Source organism: Eretmochelys imbricata, chromosome 15, assembly GCF_965152235.1.
Source record: "Eretmochelys imbricata isolate rEreImb1 chromosome 15, rEreImb1.hap1, whole genome shotgun sequence".
Taxonomy (NCBI): Eukaryota; Metazoa; Chordata; order Testudines; family Cheloniidae; genus Eretmochelys; species Eretmochelys imbricata.
The window spans coordinates 26,403,927-26,422,454 of record NC_135586.1 but is presented as its reverse complement, the minus strand read 5'-3'; the positions used below and the strand labels follow the sequence as shown (position 1 = coordinate 26,422,454).

At 42.8% G+C, this 18,528-nt stretch overlaps 1 protein-coding gene across 5 annotated transcripts in view; it reads left to right on the top strand.

Moving 5' to 3' along the window:
* KDM2B (lysine demethylase 2B) overlaps positions 1-18,528 on the top strand; it is a 167,886-nt gene that overhangs the window by 98,582 nt on the left and 50,776 nt on the right. For all 5 annotated transcript variants that reach the window (XM_077835509.1, XM_077835507.1, XM_077835506.1 and 2 more), the window contains one exon: positions 6,388-6,842. In XM_077835509.1, coding sequence (XP_077691635.1) covers positions 6,388-6,842 — 455 coding nt within the window. The remainder of the gene's footprint in view (positions 1-6,387; positions 6,843-18,528) is intronic.

Below are 18,528 nucleotides of genomic sequence, written 5' to 3'. Positions count from 1 at the left end.
ACTCCAGATCCTAATGTAGTAATACCTGCTACAATTCTTCAGCAGGGATAGAACCTGGGACCTTCAGCCGTAAAATCACAAACCACTGCTATGTGCAATGGAGGGAGGCATGATTACAGGCACTTTGACAGTATATTATGTTAATACCACCAGACTTCAAACATGTTAGGATCTTAATCTGACCTTGCTCTCTTGAACAGACGTGTACTTTTTACTCACTTAAACAGTCTCTGTCTACAGCATATTTTATCACCTGGCTGCCACCTTCAAATTCAGTTCACTAGCATACTAAACAGTGTCAGTCTCAGTGCTGATTTCTGTCATTGACTCCTAGGATCTTCTGTCTAGTCTAAGAAAAAGACATTTATTTATGCATCTTTGTCATAATCTATTTTTTATTCCCTGCCAGACTGTACCTTTTAACTGATTATATAAGTGTGAGGGGCCTTACTAACGGCTGTTCAAAAGGCCAAGTTTATTACATCATCTGGATTCCCACTTTTGGTATTTTGGTGGTTTTTTCAAAGAATTCTAACAGAAGAGAGAGGTATGATTTCTCTTGGTAGGAGCTGTGATTCTGTGTCCCTATCACATTGTACTACTTAGGATATTTCTCTGTCCTGCTCTGAATTATACTCTGTCTGTGCTCCCTGTACCGAGGTGAAGTTGCCTAGTCTGTAATTTTTGAATCACCTGTAGTTTTTTGTTGTTTTGTTTTTGTCCTGCCAGTTGGAATCAAAAAGGGCACTCTATATGAACTTCCTACCAGATTTGACATGTGCTGCTCCAAGATGGAAATCCCTACAGGATTCTTATTCTTAGAATTGTTGAGTCTATGTTGGATGTTTTCAACAGCAGTTGACCTACGTGTGTCCTTCAGTCAGATGTGAATCTTCAGACTAAACTGATAAAGAGTAATTGGGAGAAGATGTGGTGCTAGTCATAAAATACTCTGTATCCTGTAGCTTTTAAGATTCCCACTGTAAGATGTTTCACAGGATGGTTTGCACTGTACATACAGCCTGATGGGTAATAGAAATGTGCCATATGGAATGATGGAGAAGCCATTCCTTTTTTCCTTCACACACAGTATAGTGGATTTCCCACTGAAAGAGAGTTTATGGATTATGTTAGGTGATTTTTATTTGGGAAAATACTATGATTAGATTCCTCGATGCCATCATTTCCTTTTTTAGGCTGCTATAAAGAACTCACTCGCTACCTCTCTGACACAAAGTACCAGGCTTTGGAGCTGAGAATGGCAATTCCCAGTGTAGCAGAAGAGTATATATTGAACACACTGTACTGCTGAAGGGAAAGTTAGCAACTTAATCCTCTATTGAAGAAGGTAACTATGTATAATCATCCCTGTTTTGCAGATGGGCAAACTGAGGGAGAGTGATTGTGATTTGCCCAAGGCCATACAGAGAGTTATTGCTTTAGAAATTGGGAGTTCCTATCTCCTTGTCCTGTGCTAAGACCGATCACCCTTTCTTTTTCTGGATTACAACACCACGGAATCTCTCTGTTTTCCATATCCAGAATTGTTGTATGTGTGAGCATTTTTTCCCCTGTCCTTTTTTGAAAGGATTTAAATTGTGTTAGGAGGGAGACCTACAGTGAGTGATCCTTGGCCTGGGGGTAGCCAAAGACACTCAGGATAATATGTGATGATAAGAAAGTCAAGTTTGTATACTGTAGTGTTCTGGATTGGCACAAACCCTGATGTGCATATGAAGCAGTGACCCCAATTCACAGAGGAATACATATGCTCATGATGCTGGGAGACACCACTTCTTTATTTAATAGATCGCTTTAAAAAGTAAGCACAGTACAGCATTTAAACATTTTAAAAGACTCAATTAGGCCCCATGTGCATTTCCATGGAGGCCATTTAAACAGTGTTTCTGGTAACATGGCTTTAAAGTGGCAATGGGGATGGAACAAACCCTGTTAGATCTCTTCTACAAATTGTTTACCTATGCCAGGTGGGAGCCCGGGCTACAAAATAGCTTTTAAAAATAGTTATAATGCAGTGTTGGCTGGTGGAATGACTAAGCAGAGGAAACCACAATTGCAGTCAGCAGGGTCTTTTCCTTTAGGGAGATTTTATAAACAAGAAAAAGGAACAAATAACATACTTAGCAAGGGAAACAGAAAACTCCCAGTTGGGGATTAACCCTTTGTTTAACACTGAATCTTAATCCCCCCAGTTACACCAGTGCAAACCCCATTGTACATGTGCTGTACCTGGACAGCTTGGGGCTTGCTGTACACCAGTTGATTTTATCTACACTGGGGGCTTGCACTGGTGTAGCTGTACTTGTGTAAAAATGCCTAAGGTGGACAGGCCCCTGGACAGGCCCCGGGACAGACCCCAGCACACCATAACTAATGGGATGTGTTGGCATAAAAGTCCAACCCTCAACTCTTAATGAACCTGTAATGGCCAGTCTCTGGTTGCGGCATCCTGCCTCTTTCTTCCCCCAACTTTCTCTGTGTGTCAGGCAGCACGAGGGGCCTCAGCATGAGTGGGATGCTGAGCCCTGCTCTTCATCTTTATAAATCATCCCTTTTCAAGTCTCCCTGTTTATGCTTTGGAGAATGGGGGGGGGGAACGTACTGGGGAGGTCACGGGGCAAAATGAGCCCAAAGGGAAGACAGCTCCAGGAGCAGGAGAACTGCTGAGGAAATTCCCCCTGAACCAGCTGTAAAACAGGCTGGAGGAGTGGGACAGGGCAACAGAGAGCTGCTTTGCAACCCTTCAGCTCCACTGAGATTTGCACAAAGTGGGGGTGTGGAGAGATGCTGAATAACACTGCCCACTGAGGCATAAGCACATTAGGACATATGCCTAGTGTCCCAGCTCCCAGAGCTGTGACGTGCTGAGAGAATCTCCGCTTTCAGTGGGGGGAAAAAAAACATTTTTAGCCCTTGTGCTAGCAGAGAAAAGCTTGCAACCATAGAACCATAGAAGTGTAGGACTGGAAGGCATGAACCAAGTGTAACCAACACAACAACATTGGTTGAGTGCAGATCGCCTCCAGCAGAGGGAGGAACAGCAGCCAATATAATCGGGGAGGAAGATGCCTGACCTTACTATTATTCCCAGATTGGACCAGGGCTCCACTGCTTTGAGGGGTGGGGCCTGGGTTTATTAGCGGAGTTAGGATGCCCCACTGGGCTCCACTCCTTCCCTCTGGCCTTTTGGTTCCACTGATTAGATCAGAGATAAAAGGTGGTGGTGTATCTCATGTGCCACCCACTAGTGGCACCAAAACATCATTTGCAGTAGATGTTGACAATATGATCTCCTTCTCCTTTCTTAGGTGACCTACCCCAGTTACAGCTATCAGTGGCAACCACCTAGCATAGCTGTGCCTATACAAAGACATAGTGTAGGCAGGCAAAGTCCATGTAAGCCACGATTTCCACCGTTCCACATGGTCAAGTAGACGAAGTTGCACTGGTGCAAATTACAATTATAACTGCTTTCCATATCCACACCTGGGGTTCTGCTGCAGCTACGCTGGCCACCAATCACCAAAATCCCCCCAGCGTAGACAAGACTTCCATACTTTAATCAGCTGTGAAGTAGCTAACATTGCTGAAATTTAAATGATCAGAAAATGTGTTTATGAATATGTTTTAATTTAACAGAAAGGCTGTGTGGCCTCTGGGATAGGGCACCAGCCTGGAACTCAGGAGAACTGGGTCCAGTTTCTGGCTCTGCTTCTGGTTTTCTGGGTGACTCTGGGCAAATCATTTCCCCTTCCTGTGCATCAGTTTTCCCACCTGTAAAATGGAGATAATGACTTTTACCTGCTCTGTAAAGCATTTTGAGGCCTATGAATGAAAGCACCTAGTGTGGACAAAGAAAAAACAGTGTTAGCTGGCTGTGGGTAATCATAGTGGTGTTTGACTGTGCATTAATTAAAATACGTTAGCTTAACGTTTTCTCATAGTACACTTCCTAGCGTAAACAGACTCTAGGAGGGCAGCCTGGCACTGGGGAGAGTTAGCAGAAACCAAAGAAAGTGGCTGCTTCTGAGTGTTGTTGTCAATCATTATATCGCACCGAATAAACTATTCAATGCACTAAATACTGAATTTGATTATGTTAAAGCCTTTACGAGGGGTGGGAGGGGGGGCGTATTGGAAGGGACAGAGAGAAGGGGATAGAGAGAAGGAGGATATTTACCTTCACTGTAACCAGGGCTTGACTGGGTTAGGGCCTGCTGGGTCAGTGGCCCAATACTTTTTTGTTTTGGTTTGGTTTTTTTTTGTTTTTTGAGGCTTCTGTCTTGTTCTCCAGAAAATCAGTTTAAGCCTTCTCCCCAAAAAATAATTCTCAATCTAATAAGATTGTGAGGAAAACATTCTGTGATGTCTGTTTAAGTTTGAAATAATAGCCCAATAGCCTTGATAAATGTGAAATGCTCCCTTCATTTCTATCAGGTGTTACCTAACTGAACTCATTTTCGCAGCGTAGACAAAACCTCATGAGGATTTTTTCCTAGCATGCCTGAATTTAGCAGTTAAGCAACAACTGTTTGCTTGCTGCACCTTTCAGTCTTCCAGCTAGTAAGTACAGTTTATGTTTTCTGAGAAGATGATGGCACATTCTTTCACTCACAGTCAGAACCTTCTCTGTCATAGAGGTTCACTTCCAATCTCTGTGATTCTTTGCTTCAGTATTTGTGGGAAGTTTGCTTATTATTATAATGCAGCCAAATCCTGAAGTCCTTACTTAGGCCATGTCTACACTATCAAGCTTGACGCAGCACAGCTGTACTGACGCAGCTGTGTGCTGTAAGATCTGTCATGTAGCCTCTATGCTGACAGGAGAGAGCTCTCCCATCAACATAATTAAATCATCTCCAAGGAGTGATGGTAACTATGTCGGTGGGAGAGCGTCTCCCGCCGACAGCGCTGTCCACACTGGTGCTTCTGTTGGGTGTAACTTATGTCACTCAGAGGATTTTTTTTTCATACCCCTGAGTGACATAAGTTATACCAAGTAAAGTGCTAATGTAGACTTAGCCTTAGTGTTTTAGTCCTTCCTCAAATAAAAGTTTTGGGTGAAGAGAAACTGTGGAAAGACTCAAAATTTGGACCGTTGAAAACAAGTAAATGAAAACAAGGAGATGAGACACTTCATTGCTCAGTCACATGTTTATTGCTGTATCTCTTCTCTTTTTTTTTTTTGCATATGTCTGTCTAGGGCTGGATCCTACTCCCGTTGAAGTCAGTGTCAAAAGTCCCATTGACTTTGTTGGGTGCTGCCTACACGAGCATTTTTAACTAGAAATTCCCACCAATTAACACCAGTTCATCTCTGCTAGTGGTAGTAATGGGGAAAATGCTAGTGTAGACAGGATAACCATATTGTTTTGTAGAAAAGCAGGTATAAACAAAACTGCAGTTAAAAGGCTTTTGGAGCCTTGTTCAGTACCCTTCTTGTAATGCTGTCATCATTGTAGCTGCTCTGGGGTCAGCAGCAGTGGGTATTTTCAGGGGAAAAGCCTACTGTAGACGAGACCTAAGAATGTAAATTCTTCGGAACCAGGGACTTCGGGCTAAATGCTGAAAAAGGGTTAGGCTCCTAACTGCCATTGATTTCATAGAAGCCTAAATAGAAGTTAGGAGGCTAACTCTTTTTGACCATTCAGCCTCTTGTCCTTCTATTTATCTATAAAGCAACCAGCATGCGTTTGGGGCTGTATTCATAATAGTAATGGTTATTCAGTTGTGGGACACTGTGTCAGTCACTTCACTTCTCTGTGCTTCAGATTCCCATCTTTAAAATAGGCATAATAGTATTGATCTGTCTAACAGAGGTAATGAGTGTTCTTGCAGTGCTTTAAGATTATTGGATGATAGAGACCATATAAAACCAAGTATTTGTATGTTTTATTGACGATGATCTGCAAAGGAAAAAAAAAAAAAGTTTTTGCTTTGTAATCTATAAAGAAGGCCTGAAAGAATGGCAGTAAGGTGGGTTTTTTTTTCCCCCTGCTTGTGTTTCTAGCTTAGAAATATGAATGTCAAATCTGATCTCACCTGTTTTTTCTGGAAAATTAATGATACGTCTCAAATATATGAATTGTGATTTTTTTCCCTCTACCCTTAACTGAGGGAGTTTGGAGATTTGAAACTTTTTGAAAAGCCATATTGTTCAGTCATTTGTGTGAAATAGATGTTAATGAAACCCAGCAAAATCAGTTTTAAATTATCTGAACAAAACTCACTTCCTAGATGTGTGTAAGAGTTACCAGGCACGACCATGTGCCAGTCTAATCTGGTGATCGCTAGTCCTGACAGGAGGACTGTTTAAACTATAAATTCATCAGGATAAAGATTTAATTTTCTTTGTGTGTCTTTCAGATGCCACAAGAAAACCCAGCATAGACAGCTTCTCATCAGATTCCTGGTTAGACATGGATGAAGAATCTTGTGATGCTCATACCCGGGAGGAGAAAGAAGACAATTTGGATAAGAACACAAAGTCCTTGGGTGATGGTTGCTCCTCACCCAACAGCACACATTCTGAAGGGAAGGATGTTGCAGGGAAAAAACAGAAAGCCACAGTAATGAGGTACCTCAAAAGAACTTTGTCCAATGAGTCAGATGACAGTGTAAAGTCAACAACCCCCACGGACTATCCCAAAACACCAACAGGGTCGCCAGCTACAGAAGTCTCAACCAAGTGGACTCATCTCACAGAGTTTGAACTGAAAGGTTTGAAAGCCCTAGTAGAAAAGCTTGAATCTCTCCCAGAGAACAAGAAGTGTGTTCCGGAAGGCATTGAGGATCCTCAGGCACTTCTGGAGGATATGAAGGTGGGTATAACTGCTTTTAAAGTTATAAAATGTATATTCCATAGGCCGTGCACACAATAGAAGTACACAAAGTGAGGTCTGTAGAGTTATGCAAACACTTGTCCTCAATGTGAGGGAAGCCCACAGAGAAAAGTCCTAGCATGCAATGGTCCCCTCTTGATCTGAATGCCACTCAGATCTGGAAGGAGAATATTGCATGGTTGGCCTTCTTGTCTGCATAGACTGCTTCTCCATATTACAGATATGGACATCTACAATCTGATCTGCTTAATCAGGTCCGTTCTGGTTGGAACTGCCCTCAGTGTCACAAAGTTTGTGTACCCTTGCTATGCAGTGCATGGTATAGCCCATGTACATAAACACATACATAGAGAGAGAGTCTTATTTTATATGTATCCATGTATTTTAATATGCCTTTTTAATCCACTGTGCTTTCAGGTATGTCTGATTAGCTGATTTAAATACTTGATCTAAATTTATTGATTTAAATACTTGGTCCTGGTACAAAAACCAGACCCATCTAACTTTCTGAAAGGCATTTTCTTTCCTTAGTTTCCCCCTTCTCTTTTTTGTTTCCTCCATTGCCCTCTGCAGCATGATGGTTATTGCCTAATGGTACAGTGTACTTTCTTTGGAGATGGTGGGATAAGTGAGTGGCTGCTAAGACAGAACTAGTCTTTAGGTAATAGACATAGCATCTGGGATTGTGCAGGAGTGATGACCTCATCTGCTTTAAGGGCAAAGGGGAAATCTCAAGAATAGGCAAAAAGCCTAATTTTTAACATGGTCTAGTTCGTTCTAGTCCCAACTCTGTCACCTTAGGTAAGTTATTTTATCTCTCTGTGTCTTTGTTTCCCTGTCTCTAAAATGGGGATATTAATACTCACAAAGGTGATGTGAAGATGAATCCATTAGTGTATTATTTTTATTTATTTATTTATTCATGTTTGAGCAGTTTCAGCGAGAAAAAGCAAGGTTAAAATTTCTATTAGCCCTTCCTTTATAAATTCCATATTTTTTTTAAAGTATATAACCCATCCATAATCATTTGCTCTGATTTCGAATGATGAGTAGTAACCCCCCACTCCTGTACTTCGACCACTAGTCATTGCTGCCTCTCTGGACAATGTGGTTTTATTTATTATTCTTTGCACCACAGAGTAAAGAAGATATGTCCTGCTTATCATGGCTTATACAGCTCTCGTGTGAAGAAAAATGTGTTGTAGAAGTTGTGTTGTAGAAGTATAGGGTCTGTACTTTTTCAGCATAAACTATGTCACAGCTGCTTAGAAGCAGCCCAAATGCCATTTAAATAAAAAAGCTATAAACATATAGTGTGTAGCACAGCCATCTTCCACAAACTTGGAGCTTGGAATCACAATACATGGTACTCATTTTGGTAAGCCACCGAGAGTGCAATTCTGATCGCTGCTTGTAGAATTGGCTACTCTATATACGTTTTGTGTGTTTGCACACAATCATGGTAATTGATTTCACAAGCTGCTTTGTGATCTGCCCCTATATAATCTGAAATAAGAATTAAGCCCTGAGACCAGGGGTTGAATTGGGCAGAGAAGAAAGGTTGTGGTACTCATCAAAGCTTCACACAAACCCAGCTCCACTTACAAAATAATCTGCATCCTTTTAAATGCCAAACTGAGATGCTACTTACAGTAAACTGTGCAGATGTTCAAAATATGATTATGCATGTTGTCAGCTGTCACTTGGTGGGGTTTGTATATATCCATGGACTGTGCTGGGGTCCTTTGGCTTGGTTTCCCCTTGCTAGAGGTCAGATGCTCTGCTAAGGTACTTAGGTTTGGCTCCTTCTTGATTGGGGAGAAAAATAAGTGGCAGTATATCCCAAGTTTCATCCTCTTGGGGCACCAAAATGAAATGTCACTCTCAGTAGATTGTGCAGATTTTCAAAATATCATCTCTCCCTTTTCTTTGTGCTTTGATCAATAGTGTAATAGACAACAGTGTTGACATTTAAATTAGCATCACTGGGGAGTTAACACTTCACTGAGATGAACTGGGTCAGTTAACATCTCTTGGAGTGATTATTTTATGTTCAGTGCAAACTCAGGCAGGCATCACTGTATTGATTAAACTTGGATCACGTTCTGTAAGTTTTATTTGCAACCATGAGATGTATAGAGACTTGATTTTTAAATGAAAGGTAAGGTGCTGGAGAACAAGAAGGCAGTTAGGGAGAGATATAGTTAGGAGGAGAATTAAGCTTTCCGTACTTCTAAGTTCTTGAATTTGAAAGGTTATGAGAGAGTGGAAATGTTAAGGTTTAGAATGAAAGATTTTCTGTCATAGGCTCAGATTTCGATAAAAACAGAATACATTCCAGGCTGGAAATTTGGTAGACTACGGAGAGGTCCTGGTTATCTCATGTAGTGTGAAAATGTTACCTAAGAAGAAACTACAAACCATGGCAGTTTATCACCACAGACAGCCAAATACAGTGACTGCCTTGACAACACCATCAAGACTGTCGTGTCAGATGTCTGGTTGCCAGGCTGAAGGGAACACCCTTTTGGTCACCTTCCAGAAAAGGACGATTCAAAAAGTTTAGGGGCTCCAGTTAGACAGACAGTAAGGTGCCAGCCCCATATGTCTGCCTAGTTCATTACATTGTGACAACTTCAGTGACGGCAGCAGATAACAAGGACAGAAGGGGAGATGTAAGAATTCATTTTAGCTATTAACTTCACACACACAGCATAGAGAACTCTTCCTCAAAGTGCATTATGTGAAGTTTGTTTCTTTCTGTCAGCAGCATGAGGGTGAGTTCTCTGAATATGCCAGTGTGAGTTTGTTGCCAAGAGAAAGGAAGAACACTCCTATTTCAGCAGGCATCATTGCTGTACCTGGCTTGGAGAGACTTGGAATGATTTCAGTTTCTGGTGCTGCCAAGGAGGTTGTTGCTATCTGGCTTCAGTACAAATTCTGCTCTGGTTCCTATCTGTATTGAGAGATCCCAGTTTTATGGACTTTTCTGAGGTGGGGTTGGGTTTTTATTTTTTAAAGCATGGGTTCTCAGACTTCCTCATTACGTGGACCATGATGGTTTCATGGAGCATCTCCCCTCCCAGTCTCAATTGCATAGACTAATTTCCATCCCACTGGCAATAGAATAACAGCCCTGGGGCAGCTACAGCAACAGCTTACATGGGCAAGTAATGTTAGGAAAATAGGCAGTGGAACCATCACCATATGACGAGTCAGCAATCCATGGACCACAATTTGGGAACCATATTCTCTTTTGATCAACTGCTCACAAGGGGATGCTCTCTCTATATATGAGAGATCAACCAATGTTTAGGGATGTATTTTTAATTGACAGATTTTGTTCAGGAGCATATGTGTGCGTATACTTCTTAATACTTACGTGTATGTCCTAGTATAGGGCGCATGCAACACACTCCCCTACTTTCTCTGACCCACTGGATATAGCCTTTCATCTCTGATTCTGGGTCACTTGTTCAGATCTAATCTTGTTTGGTAGTGACTGAAAGGTGTTGACAGGCCTCTGGGAAATGCGCTTAGTGATCTGAGCCCAGCTCTCAGTGAACAGGTGTCCATGTCAGAAAAACACAACCATCTCTGACACTAATTGACCCCCTTGCTGTCAGATAAGTTAAGGATTGAATTGAGCGTGGAGCTGAGCTCTCCCCTTTTCTGGATGGAGACACATTGGAAAGGCAGTGTGGGGAGTCTTACTCTGGCACTGTCCATCTGTCTTGTCGATAAATGGGATTTCAATCTCCAGGGCTGTTAGTTTGTCACCTTTCCGGATGGCAGTGTCCCCATTGAATAGTGTCAGATGACTTAGGAGCTCATATGCTGTGTAAGGAACTGACACAAGTTTAGTTTTCAGTTTCCCTTCTTATCAGGAAAATGAATTACTTCACTTCAAAGGGTCTCCTACTAAATTAACAAATAGGCTTTATGTAGCTAATGAAGTTGTATTTGCAATACAGAGCAGTAATCCAATCTCCTATGATTTAAATGTATCCCTGCTTAAGACAGGAGGGTATGAATTGTATATGATTTACCCCAACTGGTTCTGTAAAACTCCACATCACTGAATACAGTAGTTTGTCTCACCTGTTTAATTACCTATGTCCTGTTTTCCGGAGAACATTGTCTTCCTGAAGCATAAAGAAGACTAAAACGTTATATAGAAAAAATCCTTTGAATGGACTACATTAAGAAATTAACGTGCTATAATATACTTTTTTTTTAAATTATTCATAGAAGAGACTCATTTGAGACTTTCTAGATACAGCAGAATCTTTGGATATCCCTTCAGAGAAGTTGTCTCTTTATATGCATGTCTCAAAACTGAGTGTAGACATTTTTTTTTTTTTTGGTAGCATGTAAATTACACACAAAAAAATGACATTAAAGGAACATTAAGAACATAAGGACGGCCATACTGGGTCAGACCAAAGGTCCATCTAGCTCAGTATACTGTCTTCTGACAGTGGCCAATGCCAGGTGCTTCAGAGGGAATTAATAGAACAGGTAATCATCAAGTGATCCATCCTCTGTCACCCATTCCCAGTTTTTGGCCAACAGGCTAGGGACACCATCCTTGCCAAAGAGCGGAAAGTCAACATGGATACAAATCAGGATTAATTTCTTTGATATCAATTTCCTAGCTAGGTGCTGCCCTATAATAAGGATATTAACTGCAGCGCTAGGTTATGTGGTGGGAAGCCTCTGAAGCCCCAGACTCTTTGAGGCTTTAAAAACTGTTATAGGAAGTTTGAACTGCATCCTGGACATACAAGGAGCTGTTGCCAAAATGCACGTAGCTGGTGGTGAAAGTAATTTTGCCTTTAAGCTTCTAAGAAGGTGTTACAAACAATAATGAGATTAACAGTTTACCATTTTTATCAGACAACACCTGTAATAAATGTCCTTTTAAGCATCCCAGCTCTGAAAAACTGCAGATTGTCCAGACATGGAGGACTTGCTTTACAATCTCAACAGTGGTTCTTCCAGGGAGAGCTATTTTTGCTGCATGTATGATGATAGATATAGTCATGTGACTCTTCAACCAGCAAAGAGACATAAATATCCAGACATAGGGCTGGATCCTGCCTGTGCCTGCATGTTTCTGCAGGGAGGAGAAAGTTTCGAGGCAGTCACATATTTTTGTGCAATTATCAAAAAGGGATGGAGGATCCAGACTGTACATTTGCCATGGTGCACAAAAGACTAGGAGAGCTGCCTGCCTAATGCCATTTAAAGTGCAGTAAGGGACATGACCGAGTCACAGTACAGATGTCTATATTCTCCTGTCCGTATGCACAACAATCACTAACTATGAACCTTTTGTTCTGCGAAGGCAGCAAACATTCCCCCATGGTGCTTTAAACCAGTTCTACATATGGCATCCTGCCTTCTCCTGGTAGGATGTCTTACTGCATTATCTGGGTATGTGCCAATGCCTGCTGTGCTCAGGCTGTTAGTTGGACGATCCGGTCCTTGGCTACATAGCGCCACCTTACCCATGTCAGTTTGATCTTTACAAAAGGACAGCATGTGTAATTTCTTTGTGTTATTCCAAGTGTATTTCCTATTAAAAACAATCAGTGTATTTTAAGATCCTTTTATATAGTGTGTGAAATTTCTAATGATTAAAACTCCACTCTGGGGACTGGGGATGCCTGGTGTCTATTGTTATCTAATTAAGCTTTTTCAAGAAGTTAGTGTAATTGGGAGCAACGCCATTGACATGTTTGTGGTTATCTTATCAATTCAAATATGAAGTAATTTTCAATGCACAGATCTTATTTACTTTATTAGAATGATTTTTTTTTAATTTATGAAGGCTCATTTGAGCTTCAGTTTTCAGCAGACCACTGGAATCTTTGTTCGACTTTTGACTCTTTAAGTGGTTGTTTATAGATACTCGAATCCAAACTGGAGGACTCTGCCACTCAGTTTGTAAATATAGGGGTAAGCACAGGGAGCTGATTATGGATATTCCCACTAGCACAATTTATTATATATAAAGACAATTTCTAATTAGAATAATCTCGTGTCTCTATGTTGAGTTACATGGTAATGAAAACAACTTCTTCGAGTAGTGTCCCTGTGGGTGCTCCACTTTAGGTGTCTGTGTACCCCTGCACCTCTAATCAGAGATTTTTGGTAGCAGTGTCCCGTTGAGCCCGCACATGGGCTCTCCCTCCCTCGTGGTCTGCCTCAAGGCTATTTAGCACTGCACGGGCGAACCCCCCCACCCATTTCCTTTTCTACCGCCTTTGGCCTCTGACCAAAGGAGCAGTTGTCCCTTCCTTATCTGTGTCAACTCTGACATCCATAATCAAAAAGGTTGACAAAGGAGGTGCTGTCGTCATCATGAATGGGTTGGAATATGAACAAGAGGCTGCTAGACAGCTCTCCAACACCACTTTCTACAAGCCATTACCCTCTGATCCTACTGAGGGTTACCAAAAGAAACTATACCATCTGCTCAAGAAATTCCCTGAAAAAGCACAAGAACAAATCTGCACAGACACACCCCTAGAACCCCAACCAGGGGTATTTTATCTGCTACCCAGGATCCATAAACCTGGAAATCCTGGACACACCATCATCTCAGGCATTGGCACCCTGACAGCAGGGTTGCCTGGCTATGTAGACTCCCTCCTCAGGCCCTACGCTACCAGCACTCCCAGCTATCTTCAAGACACCACTGACTTCCTGAGGAAACTACACTCTATTGGTGATCTTCCTGAAAACACCATCCTAGCCACTATGGACGTAGAAGCCCTCTACACCAGCGTTCCACACGAAGATGGAATACAAGCCATCAGGAACAGTATCCCCGATAATGTCACAGCAGACCTGGTGGCTGAACTTTGTCCTCATCCATAACTATTTCACATTTGGGGACAATGTATACCTTCAGATCAGCGGCACTGCTACGGGTACCCGCATGGCCCCACAGTATGCCAACATTTTTATGGCTGACTTAGAACAACGGTTTCTCAGCTCTTGTCCCCTAATGCCCCTACTTTACTTGCGCTACATTGATGACATCTTCATCTGGACCCATGGAAAAGAAGCCCTTGAGGAATTCCACCATGATTTCAACAATTTCCGTCAACCTCAGCCTGGACCAGTCCACACAAGAGATCCACTTCCTGGATACTATGGTGCTAATAAGCGATGGTCACATAAACACCACCCTATACTGGAAACCTACTGACCGCTGTGCCTACCTACGTGCCTACCTACATGCCTCCAGCTTCCATCCACACCACAGCACACGATCCACTGTCTACAGCCAAGCTCTGTGATACAACCGCATTTGCTCCAACCCCTCAGACAGAAACAAACACCTACAAGATCTCTATCAAGCGTTCTCACAACTACAGTACTTACCTGCTGAAGTGACGAAACAGATTGACAGAGCCAGAAGAGTACCCAAAATTTACCTACTACAGGACAGGCCCAACAAAGAAAATAACAGAACGCCACTAGCCATCACCTTCAGCCCCCAACTAAAACCTCTCCAACGCGATCACCAAGGATCTATAACCTATCCTGAAGGATGACCCATCACTCTCACAGATCTTGGGAGACAGGCCAGTCCTTGCTTACAGATAGCCCCCCAACCTGAAGCAAATACTCACCAGCAACCCACAACAAAAACACTAACCCAGGAACCTATCCTTGCAACAAAGCCCATTGCCAACTGTGTCCACATATCTATTCAGGGGACACCATCATAGGGCCTAATCACATCAGCCACACTATCAGAGGCTCATTCACCTGCACATCTACCAATGTGATATATGCCTTCATGTGCCAGCAATGCCCCTCTGCCATGTACATTGGTAAACTGGACAGTCTCTACGTAAAAGAATAAATGGACACACATCAGACGTCAAGAATTATAACATTCAAAAACCAGTCGGAGAACACTTCAATCTCTTTGGTCACTCGATTACAGACCTAAAAGTTGCAATTCTTCGACAGAAAACCTTCAAAAACAGACACCAACAAGAGACTGCTGAATTGGAATTAATTTGCAAACTGGATACAATTAACTTAGGCTTGAATAAAGACTGGGAGTGGATGGGTCATTACACACAGTAAAACTATTTCCCCATGTTTATCCCCCCCACCACCACCCCGCGTTCCTCACACATTCTTGTCAACTGCTGAAAATGGCCCACCTTGATTATCACTACAAAAGGTGTCGTTCCCCCGTCCCCGTTCCTGTCCCCCTGCTCTGCTGCTAGTAATAGCTCACCTTACCTTATCACTCTTGTTACAGTGTGTATGGTAACTCTCATTGTTTCATGTTCTCTATATATATAAATCTCCCCACTGTATTTTCCAAACTCTTTGCGGAGAAGACAGATTTTCTTTCCACATCCTGAAGGATTCTCGGACCGCACTACACTCCTTAGGAATCTACACTGTGGAACAGAAGAGAAGATTTTCCTCTCAGCCACACCACAGATCACAATCTTCTCAATACTTACCATCTCTGTGCTCTTATGAGCCACAGTGTAAGAGGCCCAGGGGTCAAAAGTGAGAACAGTCTGCACCCCAGTCCATGACCTCTCAAACTGCCTCTTATAAGCACTTTGATGAGCTGGTCGGGGGCCTGAACAATGAACATCAGCTGCCGTCTATACACCTGTCACACCACTCAGAAGTCACCTTACCTTACTTCACAGTAGTTAGGACCAGCTCTAGAGCAAAGAGGTTGATTTCTAGCCCTGAACTTACAGACTGCCTACTTCCATATCTCAATACAACCATCTTACAGGAGATTTCCTACTGCTTACCTTTGGGGCAGGATCATTATAGGTACAGACTGCTCCGCACAGCGTAGTCTCCAAGATTCACTTCATTGTAGTGGCATACTAACCCCAGTACAGTGACTGGACTTTATCAGCACCCACCTGATGCAGTACAAATGAGAGCGCTCCTCACTACCCGCATTCACCACCCTGGGACACATGTCTCCCTAATATGCTGGGGAGCTCACCTACACAAAAACAAGGTTCAGGACAAATGGTCTTCCACAGAAATGACCTTCCATATCACTCTTTTGGGGTTAGGGGTGTCAGGAATGCCTGTGCACAAACTCTGCCTTTCATCAAAAACAACACGCAAAGGTTATGATGGACTTAATGTGACCTTTATGTTTTGTATAAACTGCCAAGGAGCTGCCAGATCTCCCTCCCTCTGCAAGACAGCATTCAAACTTTGGAATTGATGTACCCATCACAATGTGCTCATCTCAGCTGTCTACAAGGGATATAGAACGGGATAACCAACAGTCTCAGTTGGAATTTTCTCACAACAATGAGTGTATACTGAATTCACAGGTGCTTCAAGATACAGCCACCCTTTGAGGAAACATTCACTGGCAATTGCCCTCATATTCCCAGTGGACAGGGCCCACTTGTATGTCTTTTCCCAGTTTTTCTACCCTATCCAAGATTCTGTTGAAAATTCAACTAAACAAAGCGAGAGTTATTGTGATTGCCCCTCTTGACCATGACAAGTCTGGCTCCCTTACCTGATGCAGATGGCAATATGCCCTCCTGTTTCTCTGACGTCAGCCCATTCCTCACCCGCTCTCTCAAAACAATGGGCTGACCCTTCACCCCAACCCAGGGGTCCTCTGCCTCCAGGCTTGGATCTTTCTTTGTTCCAAGGCTTAGAAGCAGAATGCTCTGACAAGCTGAAACACATGTTGCAACACAGCCACAAGTTGACCACTTCACATACCTACCTACAGAATGGAAATGACTCCACATTTGTACCATTCCAAACGCACAGACCCAACCTCATCTTTCCTCCCTCTGATTTTGCACTACATTTTAAACTCTCACTCAGCTCCCTTAAGGTACATCTCATGGCGAACATGGCTTCCCACTTGGAGTTTGCTCAACCACTAATGCGTAGACTTTTTAAGGGCACTGGGACTCTCTTCCACCATGTGACACCACCCGCTCCAGCCTGGGACTTTAATCTAGTTGTCAGAACTTGGACTACACCGCCCTCCGAGTCCAGGGCAACTTGTTCTTTCTTACACCTGTCCATGACGACAGCATTTCTAATTGCCATCACCTCAGCTAGGCACATAGGAGATATAGCGGCCCTGATGGCACACCCATCATTCATGGCCTTTGTCTTTAAAAAATAAATAAATAAAAAATAAAAACTCTAAGGCCATATCCCAAGTTTTCCCTACTTTTTCTGCACTTTCCATATGAATCAACAGATCCATCTCCCTGTTTTTTCCCAAAACCACATTGTGACAACTGGGAGACAATTGTGCATATACTAGATATTAGAAGGACATTAGCATTCTCCTTGGACAGGACTAAGGACTTCAGGAAATCCCCTAAACTTTTCCTTTCATCCACAGAAAGATCCAAAAGCTCTGTGATATCTCCTCAAAGACTATCCAAATGGGTCTCTAGTTGCATTAATCACTTAGCAAGGGCGCAACTTGCTTCTGTTCATACGCACTCCATGAGATCACATTCCTACCTCAGTCACATGCCATAGGATACCCCTATCTCCCCAATCTATAGAGCAATGATTGGGGCCTCTGCGAAAGTATGGACAGAACATTATGCGATCGCTGAAGATTTGGCCGCTGACACCATCTTCAACTCCATAGTACTCTCTATAGTAAAAGACTCTGCTCCGAAGTCCCAGCCTCCAGTGGTGGGTACTGCTCCGGAATCTCCTAAAGTGGAGCACCCACAGGGACACTACTTGAAGAAGAGGAAGTTACTCACCTTGTGCAGTAACAATGGTTGTCGAGATGTGTGTCCCTATGGGTGCTCCACAACCTGCCCTCCTCCCCTCTACTTCGGAGTTCTCTATAGGGCTCTGTGGTAGAGAAGGAAGTGAGGGGGGTTCGCCCGTGCAGTGCTAAATAGCCTCGAGGCAGACCATGAGGGAGGGACAGCACTTGCGTGGGCTCAACGGGACACTGCTACCAAAAATCTCCAATTAGAGGTGCAGGGGCACACAGACACCTAAAGTGGAGCACCCATAGGGACACACATCTCGAAGAACCATCGTTACTGCTCAAGGTGAGTAACTTCCTCTGTTTCCCATGGCAGAAGCAGTATGAGCCAGTGTAACCCACCCGCAAGACATCCAGTACAGAGCATCAGAACAAAAGCATTCAGAAAAAAGCCAATTTCTTTGCTTAATACCCTGGCCTCAAATTATCCATAGCCTGAAGCTTTGTTAGTAACTGTTCAGAAACCTGAGGGCCTTACCTGATTCACAAAAAATTGAGCAGATTTCCACAGGAAAGGTAAGAATAGGTGTAGGGTTGCCAGTGGAGATGACAGTGCTCTTCATCTGAATGCTGATGGAGCTGACCTATTACAATTTGCAATGCTCCATCTTGGCTTAAGCGCCTGGTATCTGAAGTACTGAGATACCCTGATGATAGCTGTGTCCCACACAGCTGATGGTAATTATTAATTATTTGTATTTCCATAGTGCTTCCATCCTTGTCATGGATCAGGACCCCATTGTGCTAGGTGTTGTTTAAACAGAAAACAAAAAGATGTCTTATGACTGCAGGAGGTAGTATTGGTGGACTTGGGTCTTTCCATTGTCTTCATATGGCTTCATTGCTTTTGGTCAGTGTTTT